Source organism: Macaca mulatta, chromosome 3, assembly GCF_049350105.2.
Source record: "Macaca mulatta isolate MMU2019108-1 chromosome 3, T2T-MMU8v2.0, whole genome shotgun sequence".
NCBI lineage: Eukaryota > Metazoa > Chordata > Mammalia > Primates > Cercopithecidae > Macaca > Macaca mulatta.
In genome coordinates, this window is record NC_133408.1 from 2,974,266 (window position 1) to 2,990,255 (window position 15,990).

The 15,990-nt window shown below is 51.4% G+C and overlaps 3 protein-coding genes and 1 long non-coding RNA gene across 18 annotated transcripts in view; 3 read left to right on the forward strand and 1 right to left on the reverse strand.

Moving 5' to 3' along the window:
* The window catches only part of TSPEAR (thrombospondin type laminin G domain and EAR repeats), a 228,583-nt gene that overhangs the window by 155,642 nt on the left and 56,951 nt on the right, over window positions 1–15,990 (forward strand). The gene's annotated exons all lie outside the window — the stretch shown is intronic.
* On the forward strand, window positions 2,607–3,818 carry LOC711182 (keratin-associated protein 10-3). 7 transcript variants are annotated; one of them, XM_077995640.1, is made up of 3 exons: window positions 2,607–3,106; window positions 3,260–3,358; window positions 3,512–3,818. In XM_077995640.1, the coding sequence occupies exons 1-3, from the start codon at window positions 2,741–2,743 to the stop codon at window positions 3,812–3,814; spliced, it is 768 nt and encodes a 255-aa protein (XP_077851766.1). In that variant the 5' UTR covers window positions 2,607–2,740; the 3' UTR covers window positions 3,815–3,818. The 7 variants fall into 7 exon arrangements, with proteins under 7 accessions (XP_077851766.1, XP_077851763.1, XP_077851764.1 ...); XM_077995637.1 differs by having other exon boundaries at window positions 2,607–3,085; window positions 3,134–3,328; window positions 3,470–3,818; XM_077995638.1 differs by having other exon boundaries at window positions 2,607–3,061; window positions 3,203–3,343; window positions 3,497–3,818.
* Window positions 7,108–14,930, reverse strand: LOC144339619 (uncharacterized). The gene is made up of 3 exons (XR_013414865.1): window positions 14,853–14,930; window positions 8,350–10,176; window positions 7,108–7,327 (listed from the first exon to the last, which is right to left on the reverse strand). It is a non-coding gene; the product is annotated as an uncharacterized LOC144339619 (long non-coding RNA).
* Window positions 11,274–14,860, forward strand: LOC144329366 (uncharacterized). 2 transcript variants are annotated; one of them, XM_077995686.1, is made up of 2 exons: window positions 11,274–12,426; window positions 14,727–14,860. In XM_077995686.1, exon 1 carries the CDS (start codon window positions 11,285–11,287, stop codon window positions 12,023–12,025), a length of 741 nt encoding a protein of 246 aa, XP_077851812.1. In that variant the 5' UTR covers window positions 11,274–11,284; the 3' UTR covers window positions 12,026–12,426; window positions 14,727–14,860. The 2 variants fall into 2 exon arrangements, with proteins under 2 accessions (XP_077851812.1, XP_001102780.4); XM_001102780.4 differs by lacking the exon at window positions 14,727–14,860 and having other exon boundaries at window positions 11,285–11,619; window positions 11,701–12,041.

The window sequence follows — 15,990 nt, forward strand, 5'->3', positions numbered from 1 at the left end:
GATGATGCTGGCCTCATAAAATGAGTTAGGGAGGAGTCCCTCCTTTTCAGTTGTTTGGAATAGTTTCAGAAGGAATGGTACCACCTCCTTTTTGTATCTCTGGTAGAATTTGGCTGTGAATCCATCTGGTCCTGGGCTTTTTTTTGGTTGGTAGACTATTAATTACAGCCTCAATTTCAGAACTTCCTATAATCTATTCAGGGATTCGGCTTCTTCCTGGTTTAGTCTTGGGAGGGTGTATGTGTCCAGGAATTTACCCATTTCTTCTAGATTTTCTAGTTTATTTGTGTAGAGGTGTTTATAGTACTCTCTGATGGTAGTTTTTGTATCTGTGGGATCAGTGGTGATATCCCCTTTATCATTTTTTATTGCATCTATTTGATTCTTCCCTCTTTTCTTCTTTATTAGTCTAACTAGTGGTCTATGTATTTTGTTAATTTTTTCAAAAAAACCAGCTCCTGGATTCATTGAGTTTTTGAAGGGTTTTTCTTGTCTCTATCTCCTTTAGCTCTGTTCTGATCTTAGTTGATTTTTGTTTTCTGCTAGCTTTTGGATTTGTTTGCTCTTGCTTCTCTAGTTCTTTTAATTGTGATGTTAGGGTGTCGATTTGAGATCTTTCCAGCTTTCTGATGTGGACGCTTAGTGCTATAAATTTCCCTCTTAACACTGTTTTAGCTGTGTCCCAGAGATTCTGGGATGTTGTCTCTTTGTTCTCATTGGTTTCAAATAACTTCTTGATTTTTGCCTTAACTTCGTTACTTACCCAGGAGTCATTCGGGAGCAGGTTGTTCAATTTCTATGTAGTTGTGTGGTTTTGAGTGAGTTTCTTAATCTTGAGGTTCTAATTTGATTGCACTGTAGTCTGGGAGACTTTGTTACGATTTCAGTTCTTTTGCATTTGCTGAGGAGTGTTTTACTTTCAATTACATGGTCAATTTTAGAATAAGTGCCATGTGGCACTGAGAAGACTGTATCTTCTGTTGATTTGGGGTGGAGAGTTCTATAGATGTCTATTAGGTCCCTTTGACCCAGTGCTGAGTTCAAGTTCCGAATATCCTTGTTAATTTTCTGTCTCATTGATCTAATATTGACAGCAGGGTGTTAAAGTCTCCCACTATTATCGTGTGGGAGTCTAAGTCTCTTTGTAGGTCTCTAAGAACTTGTTTCATGAATCTGGGTGCTTTTGTATTGGGTGCATATATATTTAGGATAATTAGTTCTTCTCATTGAATTGATCCTTTTATCATTATGTAATGCCCTTCTTTGTCTTTTTTGATCTTTGTTGGCTTAAAGTCTGTTTTATCAGAGACTAGAATTGCAACCCCTGCTTATTTTGCTTTCCATTTGCTTGGTAAATTTTCCTCCATTCCTTTATTTTGAGCCTATGTGTGTCTTTGCAAGTGAGATGGGTCTCCTGAATACAGCACACTAGTGGGTCTTGACTCATCCAATTTGCCAGTCTGTGTCAAGCTATTGTTTCTACGAAATAATATATTTCCACTGTAGCCTGACTTTGCCGGGTAGTCCTCCAACAGAGCCCTTAGCCATACCCATCAAAGGTCAGAGGCTTCAAACCCTGCAGCCTGTGGGCCCCACCAAGCACTCAGTGGAGCCCTGGCCTAATTTTGGAGAGACCTGCAGCCTGGGGCATCATCAGAGCCTCTGCTCTGCCATTTCAAAGATTTAGTAAAAATAGTGATCATAGAGTGAGGAGATGAGGGATCCATGATCAGAACTTTGGGGGCTCACTAGGGCACAGGTATGTTCCCAAGCACAGGCATGGGCTGATACACACAGGTGTATAGGTATTTGTGAGACAAGGCTCTGCAATCAGACCCTTTTATTTGTACATTTACTATGACAATGTCCAGGAGACAACAGTAGAACTACTACATTCTGATGACTTTCTGGCCCATAAGGGAAGAGACCTTGGAGCTCCCAAGGACACCATTGCAGGTGATGTTGCCTGAGACGTGAGAGGTGTGAACGCTATTGTTCACACCACTGGGGGAAGGTCCCATAGCAGTTCAACATGAAATGAAACAAAGGTGCTTGCCCCTCATCTCCATCCCTACTGGGCTGGGCCTGCAGCTGCCTCCCTGCTCCTCTCTGTAAGCCCATCTCTGCCCAGGAAGACATTATTCCCTCACACCTGCCCCAGGGCTCACCCCCAGCAGAGATACGCCCCACGGTTCCCACTGACAACCAGCAGTGTCAACCCACAGGGTGGATCTCGCCTTGTGGCCAGGACGACGGAGCATCATCAAACCTGAACACATCTCCCTCTCCTCCAGGCCCAGAAACTGAGGTTCTCCTAACCTCATCCCTCCTTAGGTGCAGAAGTGTTTTATAAGCGCAAACTCCTCCTGGGATGGAGCAGAGGGCTGTCAATTCCAGAATATCGCCTCATTGCCACTGTCCCTGCTTCTGGAGTGCGCTTTGATGCAATCAATAGATTTCTACTGGTTTATCTATGGACAAACCCACATTAGGGAAGACCCAACTCCAGTCAGGAGCCTCACAAACCAGAACATCCACAAACAATGAACCAACACTACTAACACAACAGTGCCTACAACAACAAGGAAAACGAAGGCTTCTCAAAGCCAGCCAGGGGTAGCACAATCAACACAGAGGGGTATAAAGGTTCCAACCACTCAGAACACCTGGCACGACCACTCACTCACTCACTCACTCACTCACTCACATCTCCCCCAGCTCACCTCCTCCGCACCCCAGCATGGCCACATCCACCATGTCCGTCTGCTCCAGCACTTGCTCTGACTCCTGGCAGGTGGACGACTGCCCAGAGAGCTGCTGTGAGCCCCCCTGCTGTGCCCCCAGCTGCTGCGCCCCGGCCCCCTGCCTGACCCTGTTCTGCACCCCAGTGAGCTGTGTGTCCAGCCCCTGCTGCCAGGTGGCCTGTGAGCCCAGCCCCTGCCAATCAGGCTGCACCAGCTCCTGCACACCCTCGTGCTGCCAGCAGTCTAGCTGCCAGCCGGCTTGCTGCACCTCCTCCCCCTGCCAGCAGTCCTGCTGCGTGCCTGTCTGCTGCAAGCCCGTCTGCTGCAAGCCTGTGTGCTGTGTGCCCGTCTGCTGCAAGCCTGTGTGCTGTGTGCCTACCTGCTCTGAGGATTCCTCTTCATGCTGCCAGCAGTCTAGCTGCCAGCCAGCTTGCTGTGCCTCTTCCTCCTGCCAGCAGGCCTGCTGCGTGCCCGCCTGCTGCAAGCCCGTGTGCTGTGTGCCCACCTGCTCTGAGGATTCCTCTTCATGCTGCCAGCAGTCTAGCTGCCAGCCAGCTTGCTGCACCTCCTCCCCGTGTCAGCAGGCCTGCTGTGTGCCCGTCTGCTGCAAGCCTGTCTGCTGCAAGTCTGTCTGCTGTGTGCCCGTCTGCTCTGGGGCTTCTACTTCATGCTGCCAGCAGTCTAGCTGCCAGCCAGCTTGCTGCACCTCCTCTCCGTGTCAGCAGTCCTCCTGTGTGCCTATCTGCTGCAAGCCTGTCTGCTGCAAGTCCGTCTGCTGTGTGCCCGTCTGCTCTGGGGCTTCCACTTCATGCTGCCAGCAATCTAGCTGCCAGCCGGCTTGTTGCACCACCTCCTGCTGCAGACCCTCCTCCTCTGTGTCCCTCCTCTGCCGCCCTGTGTGCAGGCCCGCCTGCTGCGTGCCCATCTCCTCCTGCTGTGCCCCCACCTCCTCCTGCCAGACCAGTTGCTGCCGCCCAGCCTCCTGCGTGTCCCTCCTCTGCCGCCCCGTGTGCTCCCGCCTCTCTTCCGCGTGCTGCGGCCTCTCCTCAGGCCAGAAGTCCAGCTGCTGACGGGCAGGTCCTGTTTCTCCAGAGTTGTTCCAGGGCCATCTCTGACTTCCGAAAATCCTTGCAGCCCTGAGCCCTGTCTGAGTCTCCTCTGCCCAGAGCCACTGTACCTCCAACCGGCAACGCTGAGCCTTCATGCTGAGTTCCCTCCAGGCATGCATCTCTCCCACACCCTCATCTCCATCCTGGCCAGCCGGTGGTCGCTGCGTCCTGCCCCATGTGTGTGATCAGTCTGTCAACGAATAAAGTCACCACTGTGCCCTCTCAGAGGTCTTTTTTGCATGTCTGGCAAGCCCTGGGGGAAGAACTTCGATGTGCTGTGTGGGGCGGGAGCTTCGGGCCTCTGGCCTTGAGCTGCATCCAGGCTGACAGCACCAGGGGCAGAAGCAGTCCTGACTTCCCGCTGTGTGGGGTCTGCTGCTGTGGGGTCCCCTGCCAGCCTCAGCATCTCCAGGCCCCAGGGGTGCCCTTCTCTATGAATGCCCTGCACCCACTGGGCCTGGCCTCTCCCTCCCTCTCTCTCCTTTCTCTGCCTGTCTGACCCCCCACTCACCATCTTCTCACCAGCCCTCTCTTATTAAATGAAATAAATACTTCTCATTCCTGGAAGATAATTTAGAGCTGATACTTATTTCAAAGTATCTGTGTATGTTTGTTGGACAGTCTGTGTACGATTATCCCAATGCCTGAAGTCTCTGTGGGTCCATTTCAGCTTTCTGTCATTTCCGCCAGTTCTCACTCATGGTGTCTTGTTTCCTTGTGTGCTTTGCTGTTTGTGGCTGAGTAACCACCGTTGTGCTTGAAAAGTATTTGTGGGCATTTCTGAGGCCTCTAAGACAGGTGTGTTTGCTTTTTGTCTTATGTGAGGAACCCTCTGATTCCAGGATCACCTTCAACTAAATTCATGGCTTCGATTTGTGTGGGGCACCCAAAAGGTGCCAGTTCGGGCTGCAAAGCAGAATGAGGCCAGGCTTATTGGGGCAGGATGTTCTCCTCTGGGTGTGCTGAGTCCCCAGGCAGCCAGCAGCCTCCGGGATGGACATAAGCCCATGCTTACCTCTGACTCCCTCTTCTCTGAGAGTGCAGCCTGTGCAGTCTCTAGCTTCATGTAGGGATAGTCTCCTTTAGACCCCACCACGAGGGGGGCCCTTGGCTTTGCTTTCTGTCCTCTTCATCCTGCAAAACCATTCAATCCTAAATTTAAAATTGGCAGACCAGCGAATGCCCTCAAGAACAAAGTGAATTCTGGGTGTTTCTAAATGCTATGGGTTAGAGCAAGAGTTGTTCAGCTGGGGTCTGTGATCTTGGATGAGAAGGAAAAAAATGCATCTTTATTCTCCCAAACCTCTAACTGAAATGTAGTGTTTCAATCAATCATGAATGTAGATGACAAAACTTACAGCGGCACCTGCAGCTTTGTCACCAACAGGAATGAAATGCGTGGCATCACATTACGCTGGCTGCAAATGCTCAAAACCTCATTCTGGCCACGGCTGTTTCATAATTACGGTAGTACAAGATGCACCTGCTGGGTTCCACCAGGCACGTTCCCTAGGGAAGCACATGCTAGCGTGCTGTATCGCCAGTTCGCTTTTCACAGTGTAACAGCTGCGTTCTCACGTAGTTGCTTTCCTTTTACTCATCTGAAAACCTCCAAAGCTTTCATGAACTGGCCGGGAAGGTCCCAGGCGCACAAAGGGCGAAGACCCCTCCCTTCAATTTGGGCCTGTAATCCCGTAATTCTTTGTTCCTTTTCCAGTTTCCTGCTGCAACTAGGAAGATTCTTCCTAGTGTTTTCCATTGTTTTCGGCAAGATGACGGGTCAAACAATCTCACCAACAGGTTTCCAGAACTGGAATCCCTGGAGAAACGTCTACTTTTTCTTTTTTTCTTTTTTCTTTTGAGATGGAGTCTGGCCCAGACTGGAGTGCGGTGGTGCGATCTCGGCTCACTGCAACCTCCACTTCCCGAGTTCAAGGGATTCTCCTGCCTCTCCTCCTGAGTAACTGGGATTACAGGTGCCCGCCACGATGCCCAGTTAATTTTTTTTAATTTTTAGTAGAGACAGGGTTTCACCATCTTGGCCAGGCTGGTCTTGAACTCCTGACCTTGTGTTCCACCCGCCTCGGCATCCCCACAGTGCTGGGATTACAGGCGTGAGCCACCGCACCCGGCTTTTTTTGTTTTGTTTTGTTTTTTGAGAGTGGGTATCACTCTGTCGCCGGGCTGGAGTGCAGTGGCGCGATCTCAGCTCAGTGCAACCTCTGCCTCCCGGGTTCAAGCTATTCTTCTGCCTCAGCCTCCTGAATAGCTGGGATTACAGGCATGCACCACCACGCCTGGCTAATATTTGTATTTTTAGTAGAGATGGGGTTTTACCACATTGGCCAGTCTGGTCTTGAACTCCTGACATCGCGATCTGCCTGCGTTGGCCTCCCAAAGTGCTGGGATTACAGGTGTGAGCCACCATGCCCGACGCGACTTCTTAATTCTTAAGAATAACTGGAAATTTTCCATACCCTTCCCCTGTTGTTGGTAATGATTCCTTAATTCTTGAGTTGGTCTTTTCCTTTGAACCATTGTATCTATTAACTTGTCCCAGCAGTCATTTATTCCTTCGCAGTTTCCATGGCATGTCTGTGCAAATGCAATAGAGTTAGAAGTCCCTGTCCGAGTGTCACAGGCTCCCAGGACGGAAGGACACAGGCCCCTTGTCACTGTCATTTTCCTTTGCAAGCTCCCAGCCCGACCACCAGGACAAGGGGAGCGGGCAGGGCAGGAAGGGCTGTCCCCAGCCCTCTCTGTGTCCCGGGTCTGATCAGCAGCCCAGAGCAAGGCTGCCCTGCCCTGAGCCCCACGACTGTGTGTGTGCAGCCTCCGCCCTGCTTGTGAAGGGGGTGGGATGTGTTTGTGTTGGGGAGTGGGGGACTCACCACACAAGGACTGGGAGGGGACTTCTCACACTAGGGCTCCCAGATCCTGGTGCCCTTCACCACCCATCTCCCACAGCCCTTGACCAGCTGGCCTAGCCAAGTGCCCACGTCTCCCCACTGGGTGGGACTCTGTAAGGGAACGTGGTTTCTGCATCTTCAGGGAGTCCTGAGCCAGGCTGCCCTCCCTTTGGCTCATCCTGTGGGACATGGGGGCCCTGCTAGTGTGGGAGTCCCCATTTCTAGGCTGTGTGGGTCACCCCGTGGGGAGGATGGGAGGGGCAGCTCTGTGTGGCCCCCGCAGCCCTCGGACCTGGGAAACGTCTCTTTTCCCTCCCGTTACTGTTTAATTGTGACATTAGTTACCTTATCTCGGTTTTTATTTTATAAACCATTTTGAGAAATGTTTTCATCTAATTGGAAACATCTGGTGAAATTTCCTCTCCTTTCGAACTGGCCGCTTCGCTCCTCATCCTCACATTTTCAGGGTCTTCTCTGCTTTGGAGGTTTTCCTCTTGTTTCAGCTGCCTTTCCATCTTTAGAATATCCACCATGGTTTGTGTTTTTTCTCTTCTACTTTTATTTGCTGTTGTGAAAAACATACATTCTGTTTTTAATTGTACTAATAAATAACTTTTAAGTTTACCTTTATGTTTATTTTTTAATTATTAAAGTGAGGAATGGAACTGCAATTTGAGAATTTCTATTTAAAACAGAATTAATCTTGCTCTTCTTTTTTTTTTTTTTTTTTTTTTTTTTGAGACGGAGTCTCGCTCTGTAGCCCAGGCTGGAGTGCAGTGGCCGGATCTCAGCTCACTGCAAGCTCCGCCTCCCGGGTCCACGCCATTCTCCTGCCTCAGCCTCCCGAGTAGCTGGGACTACAGGCGCCCGCCACCGCGCCCGGCTAGTTTTTTTTTTTTTTTTTTTTTTTTTATATTTCTTAGTAGAGACGGGGTTTCACCGTGTTAGCCAGGATGGTCTCGATCGCCTGACCTCGTGATCCACCCGTCTCGGCCTCCCAAAGTGCTGGGATTACAGGCTTGAGCCACCGCGCCCGGCAATCTTGCTCTTCTTAACATCAGCCCACGTGTCCACCCCCACCCGCTTCTTAGTCTTTCTTGTTTAATTGGAAGCAACATACAGCATATTCCGGTAGAAACAGAACCACACATGCAATCCTAAATATTATAACAGCCACATTTAAAGATGGCAAAAGGAACAGGTGAAATTAAATTAATAATAGATCTTATTTGACCTGGTACATCCAGAATGCTACCATTTCAACATGTGGCAGGAGCCACATTTCAAGCACTCAAGAGCCGCATGTGGTTAGTGGCCTCTCACATTAGCATGCAGTAAAGTATTAGGGTCTTATCATTGCTATTCAATTAGGATGTTGAATATGCATCTGTTGTATGCATCTGTTATAACAGATGGGAAATTTGCATTTGCAGTTTTAACTGAGCACATTGGTTATCTGGACACAGGTCAGTGTCTTCCTCTCTTCGCATCTGGGCCAACCCTTTGATACCCCAGCCTCTACAATCTGGAGCCCTTGTCTTAGATTCTTCTCTGCCATAGTCAGCTGAGGCTGCCATAACAAATTACCGTGGACTGGAGGGTCTTGAGCAGCAGGCATTTCTTTCTCCCTGTTCTGGAGGCTGGAAGTCCAGGATCAGGCAGGGTGCCACATGCTGGGGTTCTGGAGAGGGCTCTCTTCCTGGTCTACAGACAGCCACCTTCTTGCTGTCTTCACATGGCCCAGATAATCTCTCCAGGGTTTCTTCTTTAAAGGGAACAAATCCCATTCTTGAGGGCTCCACCCTCCTGACCTAATTACCTCCCAAAGGCCCCGCATCTTAATACCCTCATATTGGAATTAGGGTCTCAACGTGTGAGTTTTGGGAGGACACAAACATTCCATCCATAACAATCACTTTGCCATTTGTCATACTTCCTTAAGTATTTTTTCCGAGAGGAATACCTGGGTGGAGTACTTTCTAAGCTCTTGCTTTTGTGAAAATGCGTCACTGTTATCTTTATTTGAGAAAGATGTAATAATTTGAATAAAGGAAAAGTAGAGCCTTAGTCCGCCAAAGATTCCCCTGGAAGCTCTAAGGATATGGCCATACCCTGGTTGGTGGGACGGGGGTCTGAGGTCAGCCTGATGCAGTTCATTTCCAGATCGTATATTACTCATCCTGCCCGCGAGAAGCCTGTTCTTAGGTCTTCTACATTGAAAAACTTGTCAATGCATGTCTAGGGTGGGCTCTGAAGGCCTGATTTTCTTGAAATTCATTAAGTTCTTCTACTCCAAATACACATACCTCTGTCCATTCAGCCCAGAATACCTGATCCTCAATTATTTCTTTGATTATTACTTTGATCCAATTTGTTTTTTTCTCCCTAGCAATTGAATTTTCATGTTTGGTCTCAGCTAAATATACCCTCTGTTTGTTATCTTTTCTCTCATTATATTTGTGGGTTTTATCCTTTACCTCGGTGTTTGGAAGAACTCATGTTTGGACTCAAAATTGAATTGATTCTCTGGGGTATTAGTTTTGTTCTTCTGCTTCTGATGTGAATTTTTAATCCAGCTGTTTGGTATTCAATTTGGTATTGAAGACTTGCTGTCTTTCATCTTCAACATTTTTTTTTTTTTTTTTTGTTAAGAATCAGAGACGCACTGGTTGAGAATATAGATCCTATGTACAGACCGGCTGGCTTCTAGTCCTGGTTCTGTTACTTTCTTCTGTGTGACTTTGAGCAGATTGCTCAACCTCTCTGCTGAGGCTTCCATGTCTGTCCATAGTAACTTTGACAAGGAGTTGATGCCAAAATTAAGCGAGTTAATAGATGCCAAGTGCTGGAATGCTGCCTGGCATAGCCACGTGCTTGTCAAATGCTCTCTGACCTCACCAGCTTCATCATCAGTGCTACTAGGGGGTCGTTTTCTAAGATCGCTGAAGCTGTCCCTACAGTCACATGCTAGACCTTGGGGTTCCAGGTCTGTGGGACCCACCCCCTCATACTCCATTAGGGAACGCAGCTGCCTCAGCTTCCCTTCGGCTCCCGCCCTGCCTCCCAGTGCCGACTGCCCTGTGCCTCCAGATGAGAGGCTCTTGTCAGGAGCTGAGTCTTCACAGATGTCACCCCTGCGAGGTCGGAGGGGCTTGTCTGACAACAGCCATGGAGGGCGGAGTGACTGGCACGTGCTGGAGGCCCCAGGTTCAGATGGAATTTCCATCACAATGGCAAGGCAGGTGTGCAGGGAGGGGCTGTGGGGGCTGTGAGTTTATCCCACATCCGGCCAGTGCGCATGGCCAGTGACAGTCACAATGGCAGTGACTCAGATCTTTAGTGGACAATTGTGTCACCCGCAAACAACAGACATCCACACCTCATTTCTATTTCTCGGCTTGCTGCTTTGACGCCCTGCAGGACAACAGAGAAAGGTTCTGTGACCAGGGGCCTGCTCACCTCCTGCCATGCTACGACAGGAGAGCTGCCAGTGAGCCTCCCTAGTGCTGTAGGCTTTCTGGGCCACCATGAAAGCCCGGCTCAGGCTGCCACGGCCTCATCCCCAGCTGGAAGAGGCTGGAAGGACATTGGGAGATGGTGGTGGTTCCTGGTGAGAACCAGCTTCAGGCTGTGCGGGCCTCAGGCCCTGAGAGAGAGGAGCTTGCCTGTGACCGTCCCTGCCCCGGGGTCAGGGCCCGTCCTGCCCGATGACCTCCCAAGCACAGGCTGGCTTTGCCCACCCCAGGTGTCCTTCACTGTCCACGTGACCCTCATTCCACATCCTCCTCCCCAAGGCAGAGGCCCCTCCCCACCTCCAGGCCCTAATCTGCACCCGCCCTTCTTAGGACACCTGACCAGGGATCCAGGGGACAGCAGTCCAGACCCAAAGGCCAGTCCCCAAGCCTTGTCCTCCTAATGAGCTGACTGTGCAGAGGCCTTGCCGGAACGTTCCGTTTCCATCTCAGGGGAGGGGAGGTCCTCCCTGCCCTCCTGCCCTTGGCAGACATCAGGATCTCAGAGGATCCCAGAGCCCGCCAGGAAGCGGTGTCCTCAAGCGCCTTTTCCCAACACAGGCACCTCTGTCCTGGCTCTCCCAGTCGCAGCCACATCAGCCCACCCCGTGAGGTCCCTGCAGACAGAGGCTGGGCATCCCCCGGGCCCCACGCCGGGCACAGTCACGAGACCTGCCAGGTGGAAGTCACCAGGTCAGCCCCAGAGAGGCCGCACCCTTCCTCCTGGTGTTCCCGGGGACAGGCTCAGCCAGGGGCACCAGCCTGGTCCAGGACCAGCGAGTGTTAGGAGCAGAGTGAGGACAAGTCATGGCAAGGGAAGCAGAAATAATGAGGGTCCTTCCGGCTCCAAACACCAACACGGAAGGGGAGGGTGTTGCTGAGTCTCCTGCTAGGAAAACACAGGCCCTGGGCATATAAAAGCCCCAGCAGCCGACAGGCTCAGACACACACTCACACACACACTCACTCATTCACACACCTCCCCCAGCTCACCTCCTCCCCACCCCAGCATGGCCGCGTCCACCATGTCCATCTGCTCCAGCGCCTGCACCGACTCCTGGCAGGTGGACGACTGCCCAGAGAGCTGCTGCGAGCCCCCCTGCTGCGCCCCCAGCTGCTGCGCCCCGGCCCCCTGCCTGACCCTGGTCTGCACCCCAGTGAGCTGTGTGTCCAGCCCCTGCTGCCAGGCAGCCTGTGAGCCCAGCCCCTGCCAATCAGGCTGCACCAGCTCCTGCACATCCTCATGCTGCCAGCAGTCCAGCTGCCAGCCGGCTTGCTGCACCTCCTCCCCCTGCCAGCAGGCCTGCTGTGTGCCCATCTGCTGCAAGCCTGTCTGCTGTGTGCCCACCTGCTCTGGGGATTCTTCTTCATGCTGCCAGCAGTCTAGCTGCCAGCCGGCTTGCTGCACCTCCTCCCCCTGCCAGCAGGCTTGCTGTGTGCCTGTCTGCTGCAAGCCCGTCTTCTGCAAACCTGTCTTCTCTGGGGCTTCCCCTCCGTGCTGCCAGCAGTCTAGCTGCCAGCCAGCTTGCTGCACCTCCTCCTGCTGCAGACCCTCCTCCTCTGTGTCCCTCCTCTGCCGCCCCGTGTGCAGCTCCACCTGCTGCGTGCCCGTCCCCTCCTGCTGTGCCCCCACCTCCTCCTGCCAGCCCAGCTGCTGCCGCCCGGCCTCCTGCGTGTCCCTCCTCTGCCGCCCTGTGTGCTCCCGCCCGGCCTGCTACAGTCTCTCCTCAGGCCAGAAGTCCAGCTGCTGATGGCCATGTCCCCCAGGGCCAGCCAGAGGAACTCCCTGCCAGTCCTTGGACCTCCCAGCCCACCCAGCCCCAACACAGCCCAACCACAGAGAAGCAGCAGCCCCACCCACAGCCGTCCAGCCCAGGGGTGGGGTCTGAGATGGTCACTGGCTCCTCCCAGACCTCCCCCAGGGTGGGCGAGCCCTGGCTGCTCCTTGTGGCGCCTCCTGGCTGCAGACCACGACCCTCTGCTGGTTGGGTACGGGCCTTCCTGACCCGGGTCTCACACCCAGGAGTGTCACCCTCTGCCTCTGGGCACCAATAAAGCCTCTGCAGCCCCAGCTGACTCTGTGCTGACTCTTCACACCCAGGGCGGGATGGGGCAGAGTGGGGCCTGGCCTGGCTCTGGGGGGCTGGGCCCCGTGGATCTCTTTACATCCCCAGCTGGGGGGCCGTGGGGGGCTCTTGTGTGACACCTGGAAGTTCCTGTCCACCTTGTGGCATGTTCTGCTGTCCAGCTCCCCTCCAGGTCCTGTGGGGCCCAAAAGCTTTGCTCACTGACTGAGTCCCACGGACACCACATGGCTCGGGCCAACGCTCCACTCACCGTGGGTAGAAGCAGCTCCTTCCCATGGCATGGGTTGGGGCTGTCCCAGCGGGTGGCAGGCCCCAGCTGTGCTGGGAGGTGGGACATGGGGGCAGACTTGGGCTCCAGCTGTCCCTGTGCTCAGGGAGTTTCACTCAGGGACAGCTTGGGCATCCTGGCCTCCTGCGCACTCACAGACGCTCAGGGACGCCCTCTGTTCCTGCGCCAGGCTTGCCGCTGGGATGCAGAGCAGAGAACAGGGACGCGGCCTCCAGAGCTCCCTGTGCTGGGCTGGGTGGGCGGAGGGCCGGTGGGAACAGGAAGGCCCCAATGGCAGAGGAAGCCCGGGACAGCGTGGGGACACATGCAGACCAGAGGTCGAGAGAAACACACGGACACACAGGTCCAGGTGTAGCCAGATGTGGTTTCAAACAGGATTGAGCCAATCTGAGAACAGACTCCTAGAAATGCAACTGTAGGCAAGGGACGCTGACAAGGCGACGGTCATCACGTTGTCCACAAGAGGCCCCGAGTCTTTACTTCTTAACAGCTACATGATCACAATGCCGGGCCACACATTGTTCTTTTTTTGCCAGGTTGATTAACAAAAATATTTTCTCATGGTTTTCTTCAGCAAGGAGTGCATCGTTCCAAAGTGTGGACACGCCACACTTGATGTCTGCAACGCCAGGTGGATGGCCTTGAACGTCTCTCCAGTTGTTAATTATTACAAACGATGCCTCTTGTGAGATATGGCAAGGTTTCTCTTCAAACAGCCTGATCAATCCTTTATTGTTTAATTCCCAGTACCCCTCCCTGTCTCTTTCTTCTTCTTTCCTTCTTTCTGCTTTTCCTGCATGCCCAGGCATGCCACAGCACCAGTGGCTGTATCAGCACCAGCTCACATTCCTTTCCTTATTTGAGAAAAGACTGACTCCCTAGCTCACCGCAGACGACCCCTTCCCCTAAACGTTTAGCCAATCGGGTTCAGCTTAGATTGCACGGTCTGACCCTGGCCAGTTAAAAAAGGGCACAGGGGCAGGATTTGCATCAAAAATAAAAACTTTCACTCTCCTTTGTTCTGTGTGCTCTCGTGGCAACCGGCCATACGAGAGGCACCTCTCTGTGCAAAGATAATTTTGCTTTGCTAAAAAATCCTTTGTCTAAGGGCTAGTTTTCCTTACGACTCTGGTTCTATTTCTAACACCTCTGTGGGTGTTTCTACCAGATACCTTTCCACACTCAGGTACATTTTTGTTTGAATTCCTAGAAGTGGCATTGCTAGCACTGAGTGTTCATGGATTTCGAATTCATAGAGATACTGAGAAATGCCCTCAAAGATGGTCCCTAATTGTGCCCGCGAATACCGATGTCAGAGGAAATGGCGCAGCAGGGAACTGTGAGGGCCTGTCCCTCCAGGGAACATCAGAAAGTGGCAAAACCCAAACAAACCAACCCGCTGTCCCTGGCCAGCATTCCCTGGCTGTGCAGTTATATTTCTAGGAGTCTACCCTCGGATTTGTTCATCCTGTTTGAAACTGTCTGGCTCCATCTGCACACGTGTTCGCGTGTTCACGTATTCTCCCACCCTCTGGTTTGGACGTGGTCCCACACTGTCCTAGTCTTCCTCCACCATCCCTTCCCCAAGACCTTCCCGTCCCCACCTGCCGTCCACCCACCCACCCCAGCAGAGGGGGCTGGAGTTCAATTTTATCTGAACTCTGGAAAATATTTGAAGGTTTGCAGCAGGCAAGGGAACATATAACTAAGAAAAAGCAACAGAATCAAATAGGAGAACCTTGTGGATTTAAACTTCCCCTTGCCCCATCCCCCATCTCCAGCTGAGTGACAGTCAGGAGGACAGCAGCCAGAGTTCCTGGTGTGGGGTGCTGCTGCCAGGGAAACAGAGGGGACCTTGTTTGCAAGGCAGTGAGGTTGTCCGTTTCCACCCGTCTGGTGGCTCCCTGAAGGACTAACACACAGGGCTTGCCTTATTTCACCAACTCAGACTCAAGGCAGAGAGCAGCTACACCAAGGCTTTGTCAGAACGTTAAACAGTCACTGCCACCTGGGGCCAAAGATATCAGCCAGAAAACACTGGGCACACCTGAAAAGCCTGGGAGGAAAAGCTGGGAGATGGCATGCTTTGAGGAATAAGGGAGTTGGGAGATCCCACTTATTCTTGGGAGTCCAGAAGGTCCCCACACATGCCCATGACGGGGCACAGCCTCAGAAAAGAACTGAGAAGCTCTCAGTGCTCACCTCTGGCTGAACTTCAGGCTCTGAGCAAGCAGGAAGTGAAGGTGCAAGCAGGAAGTGAAGGTGCAAGCAGGAAGTGTGAAGGTGCAAGCAGGAAGTGAAGGGGAAGGCAGAGTCGCAAACTCCCCAGCTGAGTGCTGAGGGTGTGGACCAACGTACATAGCCTAGCTACAAGCCCTGGAGAAAAACATTTTTTTTGATTCCAGGGGTTTAAGGAACTCTCTGTCAAATTACTGTCTCAGCACTAAGCTAATAGAACAGTGAGCACACATGACGAAGAAACTATTTTTTTTAAGGTGACATAAACAAGCAAAAACAACCACAATCCACAACAATCAGCAACAGCAAATTGCACAGAGGGGGAGAACCTGATACCCAGAAATATCCCATTGTAATAGTCACTGTCCAGTTTTCACCAGACAGAGCAGGAAGAAATATGAGCTACTTGTGGGGGGAAAACAGTTAATAGAAAATCTTCCTGAGGAAGACCAGAATTGGACTCACTAGATAAAGTCTTTCAATCAACTCTCTTAAACTGTTCGAAAAACTAAATAAAATCACAGACAAAGAATTAAGATAAACCAGGAGAATGATGCCTCACCAAATAGACAATATCAATAAAGAGATAGGAACTTTAAAAAGAAACCAAACAAAAATTCTGGAATTGAAAAGTACAACAACTGAAATAAATAATTCATGATAGGGTTTCAACAGCAGATTTTATCAGGTGGAAGAATTAATGAACATAAAGACAGATGAATTAACATACTTTAGTCTGAGGAGTAGATGAGACAAAGGGGAGTAGATGTGAGAATGGAGAAAAATGAACAAATCTTAGAAGACCTGTGGGACGCTATCAAGCATCCCAACACGCTTAACTCGATTTCCAGATGGAGGGGAGACGGGGGAACAGAAAAAATAATTGAAGAAATAATGGCCAAAACTCCCCAAATTGAGAAAACACATCAATCTACACGGTCAAGCCACTCAGTGAACCCCAAGTAGAATAAACTCAAAGAGAGTCACACAAAAACACAGTGTAATCAAATTCTCAAAAGTCAAAACAGAATCTAGAAAGCAGCTGCACAGAAGACTATCAGCGGATTTCTCATCAGAAACCATGGAGGCCAGAGGCATTGGG

What these genes read in the sequence shown, in the direction of transcription:
- LOC711182 (XM_077995635.1), top strand. Translation starts at nt 2,741, where the DNA reads ATGGCCACATCCACCATGTCCGTCTGCTCCAGCACTTGCTCTGACTCC. An exon ending in TGCCCGTCTGCTGCAAGCCT is followed by an intron (nt 3,359 to 3,496) that starts GTCTGCTGCAAG and finishes ATCTGCTGCAAG; the next exon opens with CCTGTCTGCTGCAAGTCCGT.
- LOC144329366 (XM_077995686.1), top strand. Translation starts at nt 11,285, where the DNA reads ATGGCCGCGTCCACCATGTCCATCTGCTCCAGCGCCTGCACCGACTCC.